This window comes from Miniopterus natalensis, chromosome 18 (assembly GCF_054644295.1).
Source record: "Miniopterus natalensis isolate mMinNat1 chromosome 18, mMinNat1.hap1, whole genome shotgun sequence".
In the NCBI taxonomy this organism is placed as follows: Eukaryota; Metazoa; Chordata; class Mammalia; order Chiroptera; family Miniopteridae; genus Miniopterus; species Miniopterus natalensis.
The window spans coordinates 38,372,414-38,394,548 of NC_142098.1; the positions used below are offsets into that span (position 1 = coordinate 38,372,414).

The 22,135-nt window shown below is 56.9% G+C and overlaps 3 protein-coding genes across 4 annotated transcripts; all 3 read right to left on the minus strand.

Moving 5' to 3' along the window:
* Positions 1-113: 113 nt before the first annotated feature.
* Positions 114-5,332, minus strand: DBP (D-box binding PAR bZIP transcription factor). The gene is made up of 4 exons (XM_087826806.1): positions 5,109-5,332; positions 3,783-4,193; positions 1,983-2,194; positions 114-408 (listed from the first exon to the last, which is right to left on the minus strand). The coding sequence occupies exons 1-4, from the start codon at positions 5,245-5,247 to the stop codon at positions 193-195; spliced, it is 978 nt and encodes a 325-aa protein (XP_087682932.1). The 5' UTR covers positions 5,248-5,332; the 3' UTR covers positions 114-192.
* On the minus strand, positions 5,227-11,114 carry CA11 (carbonic anhydrase 11 (inactive)). 2 transcript variants are annotated; one of them, XM_087826805.1, is made up of 9 exons: positions 11,025-11,114; positions 10,862-10,936; positions 9,951-10,093; positions 8,316-8,501; positions 8,004-8,099; positions 7,758-7,830; positions 7,514-7,668; positions 7,158-7,323; positions 5,227-5,399 (listed from the first exon to the last, which is right to left on the minus strand). In XM_087826805.1, the coding sequence occupies exons 1-9, from the start codon at positions 11,089-11,091 to the stop codon at positions 5,308-5,310; spliced, it is 1,053 nt and encodes a 350-aa protein (XP_087682931.1). In that variant the 5' UTR covers positions 11,092-11,114; the 3' UTR covers positions 5,227-5,307. The 2 variants fall into 2 exon arrangements, with proteins under 2 accessions (XP_087682931.1, XP_016061484.2); XM_016205998.2 differs by lacking the exon at positions 5,227-5,399 and adding an exon at positions 6,306-6,381.
* Positions 11,115-15,231: 4,117 nt separating this feature from the next.
* Positions 15,232-20,832, minus strand: NTN5 (netrin 5). Its single transcript, XM_087826807.1, has 6 exons — positions 20,202-20,832; positions 18,295-18,483; positions 18,005-18,154; positions 17,564-17,617; positions 17,328-17,408; positions 15,232-16,848 (listed from the first exon to the last, which is right to left on the minus strand). The coding sequence occupies exons 1-6, from the start codon at positions 20,830-20,832 to the stop codon at positions 16,478-16,480; spliced, it is 1,476 nt and encodes a 491-aa protein (XP_087682933.1). The 3' UTR covers positions 15,232-16,477.
* Positions 20,833-22,135: the final 1,303 nt, after the last annotated feature.

Consider the following 22,135-nt stretch of genomic DNA (forward strand, 5'->3'; position numbering starts at 1 on the left):
GGACCCTCCCCGCCCCCTCAAGGGAGGGGGGAGGCTCGCTTTTTCTTAAAAATATAAATGTATTTATCTGCATCATCACATCCCTGGGGCACCCAGCTGGCCCGCCCGTGGACCACAGGATGGGGAGGGAAGAGGGTGTCAGGGCGCAAGTCTGAGTGAGGCGGAGTAGAACTCCGCCGGGTGGGGGCAGCCTCACAGGGCTCCGTGCTGGGCCTGGTAGCGGGACAGCACAGCACGGTAGTGGGACAGCTCCTGGCGCACGGCCACCACCTCCTGCCTCAGCAGAGCGTTCTCCTTCTCCAGGAAGGCCGCCCGCACCGATATCTGGTTCTCCTTAAGCCGCCGGGCGTCGCGGGACCGCTTGGCTGCCTCGTTATTCTTGTACCGCCGGCTCCAGTACTTCTCGTCCTGGGGGTGCGGAGGTGGGAAAGCACTGAGGTCCCGAGGGGCTCCCCCGACACAGCGAGAGAAGGGAGGAGTGGCTTTGCTTGTTCCTTCAAGGACCAGAGAGAATCTAAAGGACCTTCACGGCTCCTTGCCCAGCAGTGGAGCCTAAAGGATACCGGGTCTCCCCTGAGATAGGTACCCAAGAGTCTGCCCTTCTAGGGCCCTGGTTGCTAAGGAGAGCAGGCCCCTAGCAACAGCTAAGGCATGGGAGGCCTCCACCCCAAACAACTGGGCTTCAAATCTCCAGTGTGCAAAGCAGACCCCACCCTCCTCACTTGACAAAGGGCCTGCAGTTTGCTCCTGGCTGCAAGGATGCTTGTTCCCTAGCAACAGGGCCTTCAGGGCATGAGAGATCCCAGTGAAAAGCATTGCCCTATACATTACCTTTCCAGATCCTGGTTGCTAAGGAAAGTCTAGCCTCCCTAGTGGTGGGATTTGATGTCCCATAAAATCTCAGAGCTAGTCCCTTTGGACCTGGTTGCCAAGGCAACTTCATCCCTCCTCATCAAAAGTGAAGTCTAAGTGGTCCCAAAGACTGCAGCTGGTTTCTGACCTACTGGCCTTGAATAGAGGCCAGGGAGTTGCCCCCTACCCAACAGGTCCTGGTGGCTTGAAGAGTTGTCCTTTAGTGAAGGAGCTATCTTGAGACCTCCCCACGCGGCTATGCCCAGGGTTTCTAGTCCTGGAATTGGGTTGAGGAGGAGGACCACTTCTTACCAAGGAGCACCCAGAGTTCTGAAAGATGCCTCTTGACCCCCATTTAATTAAAGCCTAGTTCCTGCTTGCTAGGGCAAATCCAGTCCCTTGCAACAGGGCCCTCTGTCAGGAGAAATCACTGATCTAGATTGGGCTTGTAGGCCGGTCCTAGCTGCTTTGAGTAGTTGTGTCTTGCATGAAGGTATGGCAAAGTCTTTTGAGAGAAGCCCAGGGACCTCTTGTTAGGGGAGACCCCAGAATTGGGAGGCCAAGTGCTAGAAAGATGCAGTCACTGCCCAAAGCACCCAAATCAGAATATGGCCCTGGCTGCCAATCGGAACCTGAGGCCTCTTGCCTATGAGGCAGTTTAGACCCAGGAAATAAGGTCTAGAGGACTGGCAAAGTCTGCATCCTAGGCTGATGTGATCACCCCAAAGGATGCCTCAAATCAGAGATCAAAAGACAAGCCCCAGCGTGGCTGGCTGGCTGCTAAGAGACAGACTGATACCCTACTGCTAAAAAATGCTGTCCTTAGCATCTGCGCCTGACAGAGCCTGAAGCCTGCCTGCCCCACTGAAGGGTTTGGGTTTGGATGACTGAAGCTCCAAGTCTACAACTGGTCCAGCAGGGCTGGCTGAGTCTGTCCCATAATTATACCATCTTCATAAATCTTAAGCCCAAAACTTTGACCCCTTGCACCACATGGCTAAGGAGGACTGATCCTTGGCTGTAGGAGAACCTAGAGCTAATCCTAGTAAGAACCAAGGCCTGACTGTGAGGAACCCTGGCTGTGGGGGCTGTACTAGCCAAGCCTGTGTCCTACATCTGGTGGAGCTCACCTTCTGTTCCTCTGGCACCTGGATCTTCCTCGCCTTCTTCATGATGGGCTGGGGCTTAAGTTCCTCCTCTGAGAAGCGATGTCTCCGAGGGTCAAAGGTCTCATGGCCGGGAATGCTTGACAGAGCTAAATCAGCGGGGTCAGGTTCAAAGGTCATCAGCACCTCCACGGTATCTGGGTCCACAGGGCTGGGTGTGTCCCGAGAGGTCAGGCCTTGGGGAAGTAGAATATATCACCTGAGTGTGTAGTTATTTGGGGGAGGAGGTTCCCAGATGCTATCCCCTACTCAGGTATCATATCCACCACAATGAAGGCTAACATAAAGTTTGCCAGGGATCAACCTCCCTAATATAAAATATGAAGGTTCCCTAAGCCATAGATGCTTAGAAATCATGGAACGAGCTCCTTTCACAAACGGGGAAACTGGCCCAATCATTACCTAACTTGCCCTAAGTTACACTTGAGTCTGAGCTATTGCTTCTAAAATCTCAGGCCTTCAGAGTCTGTGTTAGCTTCATCCCCCTAGACTAGCCTGAATCCTTACCGAATCCCTGACCAACACCTAGACTCCAAGCTGTTCAGGAAAAAGGAATCCAATGCGCTGAAAAGACCTTAAAAACCTCTTAAGAACTATTAGCTCTCAGGAGTTAGGGAAGAGAAACGGAAAGGGCTCTGCGACCCCAGGCAGTTGGTTCAAGAGGGGCAGGCGGCCTGTGCCTTTAAGGACCAGCAAGCAGGGTCAGCTGAGGACACCAGTTCAGGACCTAGTCACGTGCCGACGCCTGCTTCCTCCCCACCCGGCCTCCCCACCCCGCCGGCCACGGGCGCCCTCACGTTCCCCAAGCCCCGCCCCCTCGCGCGTGACCGCGCGTGCGCGCGAAGCACGGAGGAGGTTAGGGGAGGACTCACGTGGCGCGGGAGTGTGCGGCTGGGAGGGGGAGGGCCCTGGTTCTGCCCGGAGGTCGGACCAGTGGCAGGTGTGTCCAGGAATCCACGACCTGCTGCCCGACCCTGGAGACCCCAAGATGCCAGAGGGAGCACATCTTTCCTCTTGCTCCCTCGGGTCTCTCAGCTCGAACCTCTCAACCTCCAAGGATCCAGTCCCCCCTGCTCTCTGGGGAACACAGGAGAACCGGCTCCCTCCATCTTCTCCCCAAGGCCCTAATCACTCTCCACTGGAGTGCACACGATTCTGGGATCCTAGGCCCCTCCTCTGCCTGCAATATAGGAAGCTCGACCCTCACCCCAATAGAGGACCTAGAATGAAGCTCCTCGGCCTTCTCCCCCCTGCTGGCCTGCAGGGCCTGGGGTCTTAGCCCCTCTCCGAAGGGGTACCCAGAAACCAGAGCTGGCAGTCCCTTATGTGTGGAGAAACCTAAGTCTGTGCCCAGCCCTCACCTCCCCAGTAGAGGGTCTAGGAGTTCCGTCCTATCCCAGTTCCACCAGTTCCGCGCCCAGAATATGGGGGTACAGTCCACTTCTCACTATATAACTCCGGTATTCTGGGCTCCTAGTCCCGGTTCCACGAGTCCCCACATCCCACAGAAAAGTCCACACTACCGCCCCACTAAGCAGACTTCCTGGAATTCGGGGCCCTAAGTCACTCCTTTCTTACGGATCCTGGAGACCCAGTCGTTGATCCACTAGGGGACACAAATCTGATCTCTCCCAGCATCTCTCAACTAGGGGTCCAGAATCCAGGAGCGCGGGCCTACTCCCACCGACTGGCCCCGGGTGTCGCGCAGCCCCGCCACTGAAAACTGAGTCCCGCCCACCCAGGGCCCTGCCCCAGCCGCTGCACCTGCGCGGTGGCCGCCCGCGGCCCCCAGGGCAGCCCGGGCGGGGGCGTGCCCCGGCGAGGAGCGAGGAGAAGACGAGCCGCAGGAGCCTGGCCCCGGGGAGGGTGCGGGCGTGCGCACGGGCGAGGGTGCGGGTGACGGGCCACCGGGGGGCGGCGGACTGGGTGGGAGCCCGTGCTCCAGCAGGAAGGCGTCCAGGTCCACGTACTCCACGTCGCCGAAGGGCAGCGTCCGCTCCCACAGCAGCGGCGCTAACAGACTCGGGCCAGGCGTGGCCGTCGGGCGCCCCCGGGGGGACCCGCCGCCCACCACCGCCCCAGCTGGGGCATCCGCCGGGCCCGCCGTCTCCAGGCCCGGCCCGGGAACCGTGGCTGCCGGCAGAGCCGCCTTGCGCTCCTTTTCCTTCAGGAGACCTGGGGGCCAGGAAGACCGGGCAGGGCAGGGAGGGAGAGGAAGGTAGACATGGAGAAGAGACCCCGAGTCAGAGAGACAAGAGCAAAGGGAGGACAGAGACCCACACGACGGAGATCCAGAAAAAGAGGGGACAGACGGGGTTGGGGAGAGACCGGAGAGGGAGGGGACAGAGACTCGGAGAGGGAAAAAGACCCATAGAGAAAGGTCAGAGACGGGGGCGGCAGATACACAGAGAGGGGGACAGAGACCGAGAGAGGGAGAGAAACTCAGAAAGAGGGGAGGTCAGAGATGCAGAGAGAGATAGGGACAGAGACCCGGTAAGGGACAGACATAGAAGAGGGACGGAAGTTCAGACAGAGGTAGGTGGAGGGTTGGACAGGAGAGAAAAAAGAAGGCTCTGTGATTCCTCTGTAACCTACCCCCCACTGCGCACTGTACCCCGGCCTCCCTGCCCCCACACTCTGTAAGGGACAGGAAGGGGCTCTATTCCTGGGGCACATTCCTCATCCCTAGACTCCATGTGACCCCAAGAGGCCCCGCCCAAGCCCGTGTCACTACCGTGTGAGCATCAGACACACCCCCTCCCTCCTCCCTGGACCCCAGGGGTCCAGACTCTCGGAACCAAAGGGAAGAGGGGGATGGGGCCTAGATTCTTGGGTCCTCCGGGATGAGGACACTGGGGGGGAGGGAGGCCTGGACTCCTGGGTCCTTGGGCTTGACGGGCTTGAGGGCCGGCACTTTTGGGTCGTGGGTGCTGAGAGATCTGGGGACCTAAACACCTTAAGTTAAATGGGTAAAGGTTGGGAGGATGTTTTCTCCGAACGTAGAGGGTAGCTGTGGACCCCCCTCCCCAGCACCTGAGTCCCTAAGGGAGTAGGGTGTCTGAGTTGGGCGAGGTGGGGGCTAGAACTCACAGCTGGCTGGTTCTTTGGGCTTGCTGGTCCCCTGCAGAAGGCTCCGCAGCCCAAGCAGCGCTCCCCCGCCAGGGGGGGCCCCGGCCGGGCCGCCCAGCAGCAGGGGGGCCGGGGTCCTGTCGCTCACGGGCCGCGCCATCGCCGGGCACCTGCCCGCAGGCTTACGGGCTCATAGAGAGGCGAAGAGCTGGCCTGCCAGTCAGCGGTACACTCCTGTGGTTCGGGCGAGTGTCTGCCCAGGGGCGGGCGAGCGTAGCTTGCAAGATTCCAGTATCCAGAACAGTGCAAATCCTAGGAGCGACGGTGATTTGCAGTCCTCGCTGCAGAAACGTGCAACTCTAGAGGGTCCCAGGAGACCATGCAGTCTGGGTGAGGGAGTGATCAAATCAGGCAGCCAGCTCTTTGCAACAGAGGGTTTATGGGGACTCGAGGCGCTCCTTCTACAAGGTGGGCGAGCCTGGCTCTTCAAAATCGGCAGCTCTCAACCGAAGGCGCTTTGCAATCTGCACCAAGAGGTGTGCGCGGAGGGGCGGGGGAGGGGGCAGGAGGAGGCGGCCGCCTTGAGGCGTGGCCAAAGCAAACTTCTTTCGCGGAAAAAAAAATGCCAAACCAAAACACCCGATGCCTCAGCGAACACCCCTCCTTTCGGCCCCCGCCCGCGCATGCCCTGCCCCGCCAGCCTCCTGGGCCAGGCACCTCAGCCCCGTGCCTCCCTCGGGCTGAAAGTGCTGGCCAATTGCGTCCCTACCCCTCGAGACGCACAGCCAATGGGACCCCTGGATCCGCCAAGGCCCGGGATGCAGGAGGGGCCCAGTGCGTGAAGTTGCCTGGCCTTTGGGTGAGAGGCGGGACCCTGACCTACATTTGGCCAATGGAGACGGAGCTGGGGGCGGGACCGTGACCCAGTTCGAGCCAATGAGGCAGGCGGGAGGAGGAAGCACATGGCTCTGCGCGTGCTGCCTGACCTGGAGAGTGGGTAAGGGGGGAGGAAAGGGGCGGCTTAAAGGAGCCGCATATCCAAACGACTGTTTGGGAAACAGGAAGCCAAAACCCGAATAGTGAGGTTTAGCAAAAGGGAAATTGGTTTCTAGAAGAAAGTCGCTATTCTCCAATAGCCGGCCGCGCCTAGAATCAGACCACTGAGAAACAGGAAGTATTCGGTCCCTTTAATAGCTTGTTTTCGGGGTGACTCCCCTCCTCTCTTGGGTAGGGTTGGGAAGGGCAGGCGCAATCCTCGATGGGGAGTCTCAGCGACCGTGGGGGGCACCATCCACTGTAAGACATACGACACCGATTGCGGACGTTAGTTTAGGGCACGGTAGGATGGACTGCGCAGGGGGCGTGCAGGGGGCGGGGGCTGGGCCGCGTAGGGCTCTACCACCCGGAGGCTGAGAAGGGGGAATCGGAATATACCAGGTTGAGAAGCTGGGAGAAATGGTCCGGCAGTGGGCCGAGCCGTAGAGAGGCAGCAGGAAGGTAGAATAGGGACGTTCAGTTTCAGCATCTGGCTGAACTACGTGAACGTATTTTTGAGCGGAGGGGGGACCTGGACTGTTCCATGTTTGAGAAGCCAGAGAGGTGGCGGTTTAGATCTCAGGGCTGAACCGAGAGGAGGGAGTAGGAAGGGAAGGAGATTGAACCATTTGATTCTAGGTAGGGGGGAGCTGTCAGGTTATGGAACAGCATAGGGTTATACCACATGGAAACAGAAAATGGATCTGGATTCTACCACTTTGGAAAGCCATAGTTATAAGAACAACGGACCAATAGTTATTCGTACCGTAAAGAAACCCTGGATCTTGGGATATATACCAAGTTGCAAGTTACAAGCAGCGAAGAGGAAAGACAAATCATGGACCAGCGATGGTCTATGGTGGGGAGGTGGACTGTAGCACGTTGACACATGGGTGGGGGGGAGCGATTGAGAACTCAGGAGGCTGGACCATACAGCAGCAGCAGAGGGTAGGACTTTATCATACTGACAGACCAAGGGGAGACACATAGGGGGGTTAGACCAAGATGTGGTGGGGGGTGCAGACTGGACCATACCATGCAGGCGGTAGTTGGGGCCTCGGCAGCGCCTCTCGGGGTGCCGGGGGTCCCTGTTGCCCCTCAGGGCCCTGTGGGCCAAGGGCTGTAGGGGCCGGCCGTTACCGCTGAGGCTCTGGAAGATCTGGGATGGAGGATTCTGGCTCAGGAGTCTCAGGGAATGCATCTGCCACGGGAGGGGAGGGGTGGTGACGTCACACAGGAAGTCCTGTCCCAGGGAGTGGATGAGAGGGGCCTTACTCAGCTCCACCCCAGCCCCAAGGGTCATCTGACCCTGACCTTTGCAGTTTCCAGTCAACATGGGAAGGAGGGTGGGTGAGGCAAGGGGGGGGCGGGTAGGGTAGACCAAGGGTCACCTGGAGGGAGGTGATATTCAGGGCCCGGTCAATGAGGATCCAAGTGACAGTCTCAGAGCAGGGTGGGGTGCTGAGAGAGCCCTGATAGGTGATGAAGCCAAAGGATTCCGGGAATAGAAGCTCCAGGCTCAGGTCTTGAAGAAAGTAGGCATCATCTGTGGGCATATTATGCCACAGTGAAAAGGGATTCCCCTCTGAGCTCCCCTCATGTGCACCCCCCCTCCCCAATGCACCACGAACTTACTCTTGTAGGAGATGCGGGTGATGGTATCACGATTAAGGAGGCGGCTGAGGAATGGGTTTGAGCTGCCAGCCACCTGTGTGGGTAGGGGTATGCGAGGTGAGGAGGTAGGAACCCAGAAATCCAAGCCTCCCATCCCTTCCTCCCCCAATATCCAGGAGTCTGGGCCTCCCAGCCTCCCTCTTCCTCAGACCCCAGAGTTCAGTGCCCAGCCCTTCTCTCCCTCCCCCGAATCTTGCCTGGGCTCACATTGACAAAGAGGCTGAGAATGGCCAAGCCATTGGGGCCCCGGGAAGCAGCGCTGAGGTTCCCATAGAGTTCTTGGTTGAAGTGGATGAGCTGCACCTGGGAGGGAAATACAGGGAGTGGGGTTCCCCAGCAGAAGAGGAGGAGAGAATGGGTGCAGCTCTGCGCCTTTGGGAGTCTCAAGTCAGGTTAAGGATTATTGCGGGGGGGGGGGGTGCAGTTCTGTTGGGGATGATTTGCTGAGGCATTAAGTGGAGGGTGAGGTGGGAGGAATTGGGTCGATTGGGGCAAGGGTCAGAAGTCAGTGGCCAGCACCTCAGCAGAGAAGCCCTGGTGGTTGATCTGGTGTTCAGAGCCAGCTCCATCACGTGCTCCAAATAGCAGCCGAAGTTCACTGAGTCGGTGACTATAAAGGAGGGGACCCCCAGACACATTGACCACAGGCCGGGGTGCAGGCAGGAAAGACACGTGGCGACCAGTGTTATACAGAGTTCCCCGGAGCTGTGGGAGAAGTGGAAGGTGACATGGGGACACAGATCTCTTTCCTCCCATTTCCACTCCTGCATTTCCCGCTTCCAACAAGCATTTAATCATTCAGCCTAGTTTGAACACCAGTGACTTTCCAGGCTCTGTGCTGGTCCATAGCAGGTGCTCAATGTTGGTGAATTTACTTAATTAAATATTTATTGAGTTGCTACTATGTGCCATGGATAACAGGAAGAGACAATGAACAAGTAAACAATCCTGGGCCTCATGAAGCTGTGTTCTGATTGGGCAGAGACAGACAATAAATACTGATTCACATGAGTAACTGCTTAATTAATTATATCCTATGCTCCAGCTTGGAAGAGCTGGGGGTTATGAGAAAGTGTAATGGAAAATCTGGCCTAGATTAAAGTGGATGGGGAGGTCAGGGAAGGCTTCCATGAGGAGGAGACATTTGAATGGAGACCTAAAAGGTTAGTAGGGGTTAGTTTCAAAGAGCAAGGAGAAGGGCATTCCAGGAGGAGGGAACAGCAAGTGCAAAGGCCCTGAGGTGGACTATTTTAGTGACAGTGAAGAGGCCAGTGGGGCCAGAGCCATGAGCAAAGGAGAGAATGGTGATGGGAGCCAGATGTGCAATTATGGGGTTTTGTATTTTTATTTAAATAATTGAGTATATATAACACAGTGCCAGGCAAGTGTTTGCTATTATTACTTATTCTGAGAGAAGGATTTTGAACAGGAGAGGTATGGGATCTGGTTTGTGTTTTTAAACATCTCTCTAGCTGTAGAGTGGAGAATGGATTGCAGGAGGCAGAGAGGCAGGCCAGCAAGGAAGCTATGGCACCAGCCCAGGTGCAAGACTATGGTGGGAGCAGTGGCAGAAACAAGTGAAAGGATTTGAAAGATACTCAGCAGGGAGACTGAAGGGCCACTTTGCAAATGGGAATGAGGGAGAAAACAGGAAGGGAATGGCTGCAAGGCCTTTAGCTAGGGAAGGTGAGTGAAGAGTGGTGCTGGCTCTTATGAGAAATGGTACTGCAAAATGGGCAAGAGCATGGAAGCTGGGACAATGCTGCCTGGGTTTGAGTCCCAGTGCTCGCACCTCTAGCTGTGTGACCTCAGGCAAATAACTTAACCTCTCTGTGCCTCAGTTTCTGCATCTATAAAATAAGGATAATATTAGAACCAATTTCATGGGGTTGCTGTGAGGATTAGAGGGCTTAACAAGCTTTTAAGACAATGACTGGTGTGGGAAACATCATTTTACCATTGTTTCTACAGAGATGGGGAGACCAGTGAGCCATGTGTGGGGAGAGTGATCCATTTTAGGGTGGAAGGGGCCTCCTCTTCACCCAGCATGTAGCCCTGATTCCCCAAGGCTGGCCTCCCACCTCAGGGCCCACCCCAGCCTCCACTCATGCCCACCCCAGTGGATTTGGTAACCCCTCCCGCCAGTCCCCTTACCTTCTCTCCCCCAGTGCTGAGCCTCAGTGGCGGCAGGAAGGGGTCATAAAGAACCCTCTTCAGTTCCACATCCACGGGGCTCTGCCGCTTCCCCACCGCACACAGACTCCAGGCTGCGTTCACCAGGCCCCAGAACGGAGGCCCTAGGGGCAGGGGAAGAGGCAAGGCAGAGCAAAGGGAGTCAGAAATACCGACTGGATCCCAATGTTGGCATCTGCGGAGAAGGCTGTGGTCTGGACTCCTGGATCCCAGGAGAGGAAGGGCTGGGGACCTGGACTCCTGGATCTGAGGGAGAACGGGGCTGGGATCCAGAATCCTGGGTCCTAGAAGAATCTTGGCGGAGTTTCCTAAGACCCTCTAATACTGCGAAAACTCTCCTTGATCGAACCGATCTTAAATGAAGTCATTAGGGAAGGAACTACAACTCCCAGCAGGCCCTAGGGCTGCCAGCCTATTCATTCACTGCCAGTCTGCCCCAGAGCCTATGGGAGTTGTAGTTCTTTCAGTCTCCCCTGCTGCACAGCTGGATAATGAATGTACTGGGGAGAGGAGTTGCAAGAGAGGGCTGGACAAGGCAGGGGAGGGGGTCACTGAGCCTCTGGTTCCTAGCAGGAGCCAGGACTTGCCCGCCGCTTTCCCTGCACACACACACACACACACACACACACACACACACACACACACACACTCACACTCTTCCACATCCCTCCCCCCTTCCTTCCACTCACTCCCACTCACTACTTGAAATGCGCATGTATAATGTCCCATGGTGAGCCACTGAGGTTCAGAGGCTGGACTGGACTCCAGAGGGAGAAAGGGAGGGGCTGAGACTCCCGGGGAGGAGAGGGTTCCTGGGTCCGAGGAAGGAGGTGCCCCGGGCCTGGACTGCTGGGTCCCCTCCCTGGCTGCACCTGGCACGAAGTTTCCCTGGAGATTATCCTTGTAGCTCCACCAGTCCTCGGGGTCAGGTGCAGGTCCGATGTGAGCTGGGGAGAGAGAAGCCTGAACCCCTCTCCTTGGCACCTCCACCCCCGTCCCTCCCTCAGGAGCTCCAGCCCCGACCCCAGGCCTTACCTGCCGCCCCCAGTGCAGCCCAGAGTACCAGCGCTCCAGGGGCGCTCAGACTGGCTGCACCGCCCATCCCCCGGAGGCCTCTGGGAGACCCCTCCCAGTGCCACGGCCCCTCTCTCAGCTCTTCCCTCTCTTCTCTGTGGGACCTTGTCCCTCCAGGACTCCCAGCCTTCCTCTTCTCCCCACGGGGAGTCCCGGCTCCCCAAATACCAAGCCAGCCGCGGACTGAGATCCCCCCAACCCACTCCTCTCTCCTTCCCTCTGCCTCTCCTCCTTCCTCGCCTTCCCCCAGCCCTCCAGCCTCCCTCTGCCTCCTGATCTTTCTACTCCTCTCTCTGCCTGCTGCTTCTGCCTGAGGTTACCTCTCGGTTTCTAACCCACACCCCCTCTTGGCTCTTTTCATTAAGCTCTCCCAAACCACCTAACTCCATGTCCCCATCCTGCTTCTCTCACCTCCCCCTCCCTCTCTCTCCCTCCTCTGCTCCTGCCTCTTCTTTCCCTTCTCTCCCTCTTCACCTCCTCTCTCCCCCCCTAAGCTTCTCTCTCCCTCCTCCTCGCCTGCCTCTTCTGTTTCTCTGTCTCTCTCTTCTCTCTTGTCCCTTCCTCCCTCCTCCCCCTCCTTCTCTCAGCGTTATTTAATTTTTTTGTGGTTGTTGGGGGGCGGGGGCGGGGGCGGGTGCTCTCACAGCAGCGAACACTCCTCGGGCTGGGGTGTGTGTGTGTGTGTGTGTGTGTGTGTGTGTGGTGCCCAAGGGGCTGGGTACCTCGAAGGGTCGCCGGGGCCGTGGGGGGGGGGGGGGCCCGGACACCTGGGGCCGGAGCTGGCAGTTCCCATCCTCCGCAGAAGGGGGAAGGGGGGCGCTTAAGGTGGAGCTGGGAGAAGCCTCCCAGGTCTGCGTGCTCAGCGCCCTGACCCCGGAGGAGCCGGGGTCCCCCTGCTCTCGGAGACCCTGACTGGGACCTGCACCAGCGCCCGCAGCCCCCGCGGGGTGCTCCCCTCCAGCCTCCACCAGGGGCTGCCTTAACCCGGCTTGGGGATCCCCTGGGGGACTGCGGTGCGGTGAGGGCCGCTGACCAGGAGGGGGAGGCAGAGACCAGGAGAGGGAGCGAGGGGCGGGGAGGACGAGCGGGGAAGGCCCGGGCGCGCGCGGCGGGGAGGTCGCGGGGTGCGGGGGCGCTGGAAGGGAAGGCGAGCCTGGGGTAGCTGCGGAGAGACGTGGCGGAGGGAGATGGCGGGCTGCAGATGGGAGGAGACACACGCACTGAGTGAGAGAGAGAGGGACAGAGGCGGCGACCCAGGATGAGCTGCGGACGGAGGCGGGGAGAAGGTGCAGACGCTCGGGGGACAGACATAGAGACACAGAGAGAGAGAGAAGCAGAGAGACCCAGAGGCAGACACCCACCCGCAGGTTAGAGATGGAAAAACAGGCTGCCCGGCAGGAGCGGGTGCGGAGAGACCGAAACAGAAAGAAGAGAGAGAGACGGGGGCACAGCAAACCCTGGAGAGACAGACAGAGGCGCAGAAACACACCTGGAGCCAGGGACAGAGAGGCCGGAGAGGAGAGGCGGGCACGCGAGCACATCTGTAAACAGAGATATTCGGGCAGAGAAAGAGATCTCAGCGGGGAGGAACGGAGGCAGAGACACAGGCCCACGCAGAGGGAGGCAGAGACACAGGCCCACGCAGAGGGAGGCAGAGACACAGGCCCACGCAGAGGGAGGCAGAGACACAGGCCCACGCAGAGGGAGGCAGGCCCCGAGACAGACAAACTGCCCATAAGGGCATCAGAAAGAGGCAGCAAAGACAGAGCACTGGAAATGGACGTTTAAGGACCTAGAGATGGAGGAGACAGAGACACCCAGAGAGCGCAGAAATGGAGACGAGAGAGCACGAGAAAGAAAGGTGTGTATTAATTACCCATTGCCTCATAACAAACTGCCCTGAAATTTAGTGGCTTAAAGCAACAAACATTTGTTGTCTTACGGTTTCTGAGGGTTGGGAACTTTGGAGCAGTCTAGCTGAGGGAAGTTACCTGACCTCCAGGCTGAGTTCAAGGCTTTCTCTGGGCTCTTCCAGTGAGCTGATCCACCTCAATGATCCACCTCACTGTTTCTCACTCAGAACTGGCTCTGCCTCCCATCCCTGCTCATAGACCTCCCATAGCTCCCCAGTGCCCCTGAGGAAAAACCCAGGCCCTCAGCCTGGCCCTAGAGGCGCCCCATGATCTAGACACCACTAGTTTCCAGCTTCATCTCTCTTCTTTTACCACACCAGGCCCTTTGGCCTTTGGCCTTGGGACCTTTGCAAAAATGGTTGCCTCTAACTGGGGCTCTTTCCCAGTTCTCTGCTGGGCAAATTACTACTCAGACTCTTATGGACTACAGAGTCTGCTCTTGTAGGAAGCCATTAGCAATGCTGAGGTAGGCAGGGGCCTCCTCTTAGCTCAGGAAGCCACCTGTGGCGCCTCCATTTTAATGCACAGACAGACTGGGCTTGGTGCCCGAGGCAGAGGGAATGACCATGCTGGAAGTGGGTCCCAGATGTGGATTTCACGCCTATTGGTCTCGGGCGCTGGGAACAAAGTTTGGGCCATGAGGAACATATGGGGCTTGCCTACTCCTTACTTTCATCTCCTACCTTCCCAGTCCCTGGGTGGGAGGCAGTAGGGTCAGGCCTGTCCAGGCCTGCCTGGTTCCCACAGCCCCTCTTGGCCTCTTCACCCCTCTTTCCTTGCTCTCAACTCCTACTTCCTTGGGGAGCCCAGAAAAACTTCCTTGATCTATGTCCTAGCCTCTGGGCTCTCCTCTTCTCGGGGAGATGTGGCCGCTGTGTATTTAATGACAACAAACTCAAATGGCCCTTACTCTGTGCCAGGCATTGTTCTAAGCCCATGACATACACATATTAACTCATTTAATCTTCATACTATGCCCTGTGGGTTACTTCCCATTATTATCATCATCACCCTCATTTTATAGATGAGAAAACTGAGAGGCAGAGAGGGATTTGAGCCCAGGCAGTCTGGCTCCAGAGCCCATGATCTTCATGAAAATGGTCCCTGGGACAGTGCCATTGATAGAACTTTCTGCAATGGTGGAAATGTTCTGTATCTGCTCTGTTCGGTATGCTGATCACCAGCCACTTGGAATGTGGCTAATGCGACTGAAGAATTAAATTTTAAAATTTGTTTAATTTTAATTAATTTAAATTGAAATGTGGCTCCTGTATTGGACAGCTCAGCTCTAGAGACTAAATTTGAGTGCCAACTGCTTGCTGTGTAATGGTTGCTGACTCCTCACCTCTCTGAGCTAGTTTCTTCATTGAAGATGTGGTTAAGAATTCTGGCCAAACCCAAACACACCTGGGTTTGATCCCTGCCTTCATCTCAAGGCGGAGTCCCCCTGGGAGCCTCAATTTCTTCATCTGTATAATGGGAATAATAATAGGACCCACCATCAACCAATGAATGCATCAATAGGTGGAACAACAAATCAATGTTTCTCTTTCCCTCCCTTTCTCTCTCTCTCTCTCTTTCAAAATCAATAAATAATAATAATAAAAAAAGGACCCACCTCTTTATTCAACAAATATTTATTGAGTACCTATTATGTTCTAGGGACTGTGGTAACAGCATGGAACAAAACAGACACAATCCAGGGTCAGGGCAGCAGAAGGTGGAATGGAATGTCATGGCCAGACATCAACTACTTCCAATCTTAGCCACTCTTTTCCTGGAAATGCCAAAAAGCTGCTCTAGCACCACGTGATGTCATAGTATATTCTGGGTTCTGATTGGCTGAGGGTCTGACACAAACCCTATAAGCTAATTTTCCTAAATATCCTTTCTCTTTTCTTTCCTTGTCACCAAAACATCCTATTTAGCTGGGTGCAAGATAGCCCAGCATCAAAGGCTATGTTTCCAACCTGTCTTGCAGCTAGGTGTGGTCATGTGACTAACTTCTGGCCAATGAGAACAGAGCAATTGTGTAGCAACTTTTGGCAAACATCCTTATAAGTCAGCTGTGTGGGCCTTTTGGCCTTTTTTCTTTGCCTTCCTCCATTCTGCTGCATGGATACAGACGTGATGGCTGGAGCACTGTCTGCCATCTTGGACCACGGGGACAAGGACCGTTCTAAAGATGGTGGAGAGGAAAGCTAGTAGGTTCTTGGTGGCTTGACCATCTCCAGACCTCTTCTATGAAAGAGAAATAAATTTGTGTCTTAAGACAAAGTTATTTGGGGTTTACTATGACTCCTAATAATACAGATGTTTGAGGCATCACTTCAGGTTCAGTTGGGTTGCAAGTTAGACCATTCATTGATCAGTTTTTCAAAAAGTATTTATTGAACATGTACCATGTGTCACGCGCCTTTCTAGATACCAGGGATACAGCCATGAAGAAAACAAAATCCCTGCTCCCATGGAGCTCACATTCTAGTGGAAGAGATAAATGGTAAACAGAATGACAAATATTTAATACATCAGTTGATAAGTGCTAAAAAAATAATAAAACAGGACAAAGAAACGAGAATGATTGGTAGGAGCTTCTGTTTAGTTAAGTGGGTCAGGGTAGGCCTCTCTGATGCTGTGAAATTTGAGCAGAGCCATGTAGTGGAAAATTCTAGTGCTCACCCATGTCCAGCTGTGGTAGGCCCCCCCAAGATGTCCACACTCTAATTCTTGGAACTGGTGAATATGTGACCTTACATGGCAAAGGGGACTTTGCAGAAGTTAGGAAGATTAAGGATTTTGAGATGGGGAGATTATTCTGGATGATTTAGGTGGGTCCCATCTAATCACATGGGCCTTTGAAAGCAGAGAACCTTTCCCAGCTGTGGTCCAGAAAAAGATGTGAGGACAAAGAAGAGTCAGAAGAAATTTTAAGTGTGTGCCATTTATAGCTTTGAAGATGGAAGAAGAGGCCATGAGCCAAGGAATGCGGGTGGCCTCTACGAGCTGGAACTGATAAGGAAACACATTCCCGCCTTTTCGGCCGCCACCCGCGCCCGCTGGCTTTCACGCGCTCCGTAGGCAACAGTTTGGCCAGCAATTAGTGACGTCATATCAGCTTTCTCACCGGATTGGCTATTTTGTCAGGGAGCGGCAGCCCTACTTGGGCTCTGCAGAGGCCTTCTTCATTTGCCCCTCAGAAACCGTCCCAGCACAGATTAGGGGTCTGTAGCCAAAGTTCCTCAAGATTTAAGACTTTACTGATGAGACTAGCTGCACAGGATTCAGGCCAAATGTCCTAGCCAGGGACCCAAAGGTCCCGCTTGCACTTTGTCGCCTTTGGTCAACAGGCCTTGCCGCCCTCACGGGGCTGGCGCAGGCTAATGACGTCAGGAGCTGCACGGCATCTGATTGGCTCAAGGGACGCGCCATCGAGGTAAAAGCCTCTGCTCAGGGTCTATTCTAAGTGCACTGGTTGGCTCTCGAGGCCTTGCAGGTGGGGCTCTAGTGCTGGGGCCCGGGACTCGGGGTTGGAGGCCGCGGGCCGCGGCAGCCGCCCGCTCGCTCCTCCTGCTGCAGGCGCCGCAGAGGCCTGGCCCAGCGAGGCCTCCAGGCAAGTGCGAGGCCATGGCGGTCGAGGACCAGGCGCGCGGGGTCCGGGCCGGGGCCGCCCGCCGCGCTGCCCAGCAGCAGGTAGTGGGCGCCGGGCTGCAGGCGCAGGCAGCCGCAGGCCAGGTCTGCGCTGGGCACCCAGGCCTCCTGGCCGCCGCGGCGCACGGGCCGCGCAGGCTGCTTGTACACGGCCAGCACGCGCAAGGCCAGCCGCCGCCACGCCGGGCCCACCCCCTCAGACGCCAGCACCTGTGCGTGGAGAACTGAGGGGAGGAAGGATCTCAGCCGGGTAGCTGGGAGCCCCCTCGGGTCCCGGCCTCACGTCGGAAAGGGTGAGTCTGTGGGAATGGGGCGGAGGCGCAGACATGGGCGCTTGAAGGGAGGCAGGGGGCCTGAGGTAGGCAAGGCAAGGCAAGGGCCTGTTCCCTTCAACCAGTTCCCCCTTCTCCTTCCATCCCCAGGAGGCCACCTCTCTCTCAGACATGTCAGGCTGAGGGAGAGAGTGAAACTGGGCCAGGCCAAGAACATAGGGAAAGAGGAGGCATAGGAGGAGAGGGAACACCCCCTTTCCACTGCCCCTACCTCCCAGTTGTCTCCTGTCGCATTAAGTCCTATATTAGGAAGGGCCCTTTAGAGTCTAACACCCCTTCCCATTTAAGATGAGAAAATGAAGACCAGAGAAGGGGGTGGCATGTCATCGGGAACCTATGCAGCCACGGGCCTTTTTCTCCCCACCACTCACCATAGTCCAGTTGGCAGTACCTCCAAAGGCTCATGTGTACCCTGGTGTCCGAGATATTGCAGTAGTTGTGACACTGAGGGTCTGGGGAGGGTCAGGCTGTCTGCAGTGGGCTCCTGAGGCCTGGACCACAGCATTCTGCCCCTGCCCATCCCCACATTCCATCTTGATGGACAGGGATCAATAAGCCCATCCCAATCCCTCTTGCTGGTAGGGATCTCCACACTAGCCTGTCTTACCGGAGCTGTAAGCACTAGAGGTCGTGGCAAGGGTCGTTGTTGCCTCTTGGATTCCTATGAGAGACCAAAGGAGAAATTTAACCTTAATCCCTGCTCCCCCCCACCCCCCATCCATCTCTTCCCTTAAGGCACAAGAGGGCAAGCATCCTTTGCCCTTCCCAGGACCTGAGTCCCAATCCCTAGCCCCTTCTTCCTTCAGACCCAGGAGTCTGCACCCCCAGCCCCCTCCTCCCTCAGATCAAGGAGTCTAGACTCTCAACCTTTTCCTCCCCAAGACCAAGGAGACTGGAATTTCAGTCCCCACTTCCCCAAGAACCCAGAGTCTGGCCTCCAGCCTCTAGCTCCCATCCCAGGGACCGAACCCTCATCACACTTGTCTACTGGAGATCTGTGATGTCTCATTCCAACCCCATTTAGGACTTGTGGCCCCTCAGGACTCACGCTGGCAGGGCATCCTGGGGGAGCCACTCTGCTGGTAGCCAGGACCACAGCGGTTGCACGTCAGGCCGGTGACCCCTAACTTGCAGGAGCACTGCCCGCTGGTCTGGTTGCAGGTGCCACCTATTGCCCCAATAGGGTGGCACTGGCAGGCTATATGAAGAGAGGATCTGGAATGTGGGGTGTCTGGGGCCTAGATGTTCCTTCCTAATTCCCCAGGCCCCTCCTCCCTCAGACCCAGGTGTCTGGTCCTGCCTCCTTTCCACCTAGGCTGGACTTTAGACTGTACTCACCCCTGCAGGCTTTGCGGCTGGTAATAGGCTGCCTAGGGTCCCTCCAGAACCCTGGTTGGCAGTAGTGGCAGTGCCGCCCAGCTGTGTGGTGGCGGCATCGCTCACAGACACCCCCACTCCGGCCTCCTGACAGCCTGAACAGCTCAGAGTTGAACCTGCAGCGTCTGGCATGCTGGTTGCAGGAACAGGCTAGGGGCAAGATGGAGCCCATCAGACCCATGCTTTTGTTTCCTGTCCCCAGCTTTCCCCCCACTGCCCTCAGGAAATAGACTGTGGGTACAATGTAAAAGAGACTGCCAGGGGGTACCTGGTTAAGCCTGGATCTCAGAACCTCTTCATTCTCATCTTTAAAATGGGGGCACTGGACTGGAGCCGGGTAAACCCAAGGGGACTGATGAACCTCAATTGTGTGGAACCAGGGGGCTTAAAGAAGAGTGGCAGCTCTGGGCGTGGGCTATGGAGTCAGACCCTGGTGTTCGTGTCCCACTGTGTTTCTTGGGCATATGACTTCTCCTTTTTGTAGCTCAGCTTCCTTTGCTGTAAAATGACATTTATAATATCTGCTTCATGAAGTTTAAATAAAAACTAATAGATATAAAGTGTTTAACACAGGGCCTGCCACAGAGTATGGACTTGCCCATTTAGAGCTTCCATGTGCCAGGTGCCATGTGCTGAGTGCCTGGTGTGTTGAATTCCCACAGCAGCTCTGTGAGGTTGGGGCTATCATCATCCCCATTTTATAGATGTGAAAACTGAGGCACAGAGAGGTGAAGGCACCTGCACCAAGGTAACTCAGCTAAAGAGTGGTCAGAGGCAGGATGGGAATCCAGCCTTCCGGTTCCAGTCTGTGCTCTTAGCAACCCCACTCCAGTGCTTCTCACATAGCTCACAGGATTCTGTGAGATTGTGTGCATTAACCTGAGAGCACTTCAGGTTTTCTAAGGCAGTGGCTCTCAAATCTTACTACTTATCAGAATCACTGGGGAAACGTTGAAAAAGAACCACACTGATTCCAGGGCCCACCTCCAGCACTTCTGCTGGGCCCAGGGATCTGTATTTCTAGCAAGAATCCCAGAGTGAGATGCCTATGCAGGGGGTTCATGACCACTCCTTGGAGAGGTTGAAGGAGTTTTGGACTGTAAGAGGTTTGAGAGGCCTGGACTGGCAGGTCCTGAGGACTCAGAGGAGTAGTGGGAAGGTCACAAGGGAGCGGAGATAGCTGTGTGTTCTTGGGAAAATGACTCTGCCTCTCTGAGCCTTGGTTTCCTCCCTGTTCAGTGGGGATCTCCGTTAGAGGTGGGAATGCTGTTCAGATTATCAGTGAGTAATTAGTGAGCTTTGGATTCTTTCTGACCCAAGGGTGACCCTGTCACCTTAATTTTCTCTGGAAAACTCAGATGGGAAAGGGGTCTAGGCCACCACTGCTATAAAGCCTGCAGCTTCACCAGGGGTTAATCTCACCCTGTCTGCCTCCACCCTTCTCCATCACAACACTGTGGGTCTCCTGCTCAGGTTTAGAGGGCAGTGCCCAGCTCTACCTGGGGGTGTGGTGATTCTCAGAGGGACAGCCTCCCCCACTCCCAGGTTCTTCCCAGGCCCAGGATGAGCCCTGCTGCACCCCCAGGCCATGTTAGTCTTTCCTGTCAGGGAGAGACAGGAGCCCCCTGATTGGCAGGTAGGCAGCTGGAAGTCTGGGGTGGCAGAGATGCTGGGCAGGCAGAGATGTGAGAGGCTGTGAGGGGAGGTGAAGAGGGGACCCAGCCGGAGAACAGCGAGGGGAGAAGCAAGGAGCTGGCAGCTCTGGGGTGGGAGAGAGCATCCTGCTCCTTAGGGACAAGGGACCAGCTGCTAGGGAGTCATGGGTCCTGGTGGTGGGTGAGGGTGGGGAGAGTGGGCCCAGAACTCACGTAGGCAAGTGTGGGGGTGCCAGGGTGTGGCAGGTCGCCAGGGCCAGTCTCGGTGGGATGGGCGGCAGCTCTCGCACCCAGGGCCGGTGGTGTGATGGCGGCAGCGGCAGCGGGGGGGCCGGGCACGGGCAGCGCAGCGGGCGGCATGGCCGTGGCACTGGCAGCGTCCTCTCACTCCAGCTGCTGCCAGCCCTGCCCGGCCCCCAAACTCCACTCGGAGATGACTGGCCACCACACTGGACTTAGAGCCTGGCGGGGTGCGGAAGGTCACCTTTTCAGGGCCCCCCAAGGCCCCAGGCCAGGCAGGTCTGCGCCACAGCGATCTCCAGGGGCCTCCTGTGGCCCAGGTGGCCGACAGGACCAGGGCTGGGGGGCCTGGGGTGCAGAAGCGCAGGCTGACGGAAGTCAGGAGGAAGGAGCCCCCCAGGGCCAGGGTCAGATTGCCATTGCAGGTGGCCCTGGGGCTAACCTGGGCCCCTGTGGAGAAGGTGCAGGCCTGGGGACAGGAGGCCGCCATGCCAGCCAGCTGGGTCACGGGTGGGAGGCAGAAGCGGGGGCGGCCCCCTGGATGGTAGCATGGGTCTGAGGTGGCCTGGCTCAGGAGGAGGAAGAGGGCGAAGGTCATGGGCATGGTCCCAGCAGGGCAAACACCTGGGAGGACAGGAGTGGCCTCGCTGAGGGCCTCAAGCTGTCCTCAGGTGTCAGCCTCCCCCAGGCTCCCCCAGACCTCCTGAGGACCTCAGAATTCCACCCCCAGCCCTGCCCATGCCCCCTGCCCGGCTGCTTCTAAGCGAGGAAAATAGTTCCATCTGGGGAGAATTACTGTTTACACAACCCAAAGGGGAAAGAACGCAAGCGAAATCGAGAATTTTGCCTGAACTAATCCGTAGCTTAACACCCCAGAGCGATCTGTCAGTGTCAAGGGGCAGGGGCCCTGGGGAGAAGGTGGGGGAGACAGGTGGCGAACCTGAGGGAGGGTGATGGAGGGCACCAGGGGCGGTGGGGTCGGGGCTGGGCAGGGGAGGGGGATTTAGAAATGGATGAATCTCTGAGAGGAAGGAATAGAGAAAGGGACAGAGGCACAGCCAGCATGGGTGGAGGGAGAGGGGAGGCAAGCCTAGGGGAAGGGCCAGGAGCAGAGAAAGAACCATGGGGAGAGAAGACAGACACCAGAGGAGGCCAGGAGGCCCAGACAGACAGTGGCTGTCCACCCAGAGTCCACAGGGAGTAGCGGGAACAGGGGCCCAAAGAGCCTAAGGGCCAGTACAGACAGACAGGCTGGCTGGCTGGCTCCGAGGCATCCGGGATCAAGAGAACAGACAGCCTGGCTGGCCAGGGCCTGGCCTGCAGGAAGGGGAGGAGGGAAGGGGCCGGTGCAGGGCGGGTGATCAGAAGCGGGAGGCCAGGCCTGGGCCCCCTGGGATCAGAGCAGAGGCCCTTTCCCACGTGATGCCCTAACCCTGTTCTCCACACTCGGGGCACGGAGGGGATTATCACCAAACCACCCGGTCCCCCAGCCACCCACCCCCAGCCTCCTCTACCCTTAACCCTTTCCCCCCCAGGTGCAAAGCCCAGAGAACCTGCTAAGGAAGAGGATGGAAGGGCGGGGCTGGAAACCTGGGTGGCTCTGGGGCTGGGAAGTGGGTGCAGGAACCATGTGGGGTAGGGAAGGCAGGTGCTAGGTTCCCCTTAGGACTCCAAGTAGGAGGACACTCAGACCTTAAGTTCTGAGGACTTTCTGATCATCTCAGCCACCCCTCCATCTGCCATCCTAGGCCTCAGGGCCCAAGGATCTGAGCCCCGGCATTCTCTACTCATCCTAAGGTCCCCAGAGCAGGTAGGGGACAGATGTTGGGGGTGGTGAGTGTTGAGGGAGGAGAGAAAGAGGCAGGACAGGACAGGGCCAGAGGCCGGATTGTCCAAGGGGGGCCAGA

Excerpts from the sequence above, each read along its gene's own strand:
- DBP (XM_087826806.1), bottom strand. The coding sequence starts at position 5,247 with ATGGCGCGGCCCGTGAGCGACAGGACCCCGGCCCCCCTGCTGCTGGGC. Across the intron at positions 2,195-3,782 it reads CGCGGGCGGCCACCGCGCAG|GCCTGACCTCTCGGGACACA; the intron begins GTGCAGCGGCTG and ends TACTTCCCCAAG. Across the intron at positions 409-1,982 it reads AGGTGCCAGAGGAACAGAAG|GACGAGAAGTACTGGAGCCG; the intron begins GTGAGCTCCACC and ends CCGCACCCCCAG.
- CA11 (XM_087826805.1), bottom strand. The coding sequence starts at position 11,091 with ATGGGCGGTGCAGCCAGTCTGAGCGCCCCTGGAGCGCTGGTACTCTGG. Across the intron at positions 10,094-10,861 it reads CCAGGGAAACTTCGTGCCAG|GGCCTCCGTTCTGGGGCCTG; the intron begins GTGCAGCCAGGG and ends CCCTGCCCCTAG. Across the intron at positions 5,400-7,157 it reads CCCCAACTACCGCCTGCATG|GATTTGCACTGTTCTGGATA; the intron begins GTATGGTCCAGT and ends CGTCGCTCCTAG.
- NTN5 (XM_087826807.1), bottom strand. The coding sequence starts at position 20,832 with ATGCCCATGACCTTCGCCCTCTTCCTCCTCCTGAGCCAGGCCACCTCA. Across the intron at positions 17,618-18,004 it reads CCCCAGGATGCCCTGCCAGC|GAATCCAAGAGGCAACAACG; the intron begins GTGAGTCCTGAG and ends GGTCTCTCATAG. Across the intron at positions 16,849-17,327 it reads GTACTGCCAACTGGACTATG|TTCTCCACGCACAGGTGCTG; the intron begins GTGAGTGGTGGG and ends TCCTCCCCTCAG.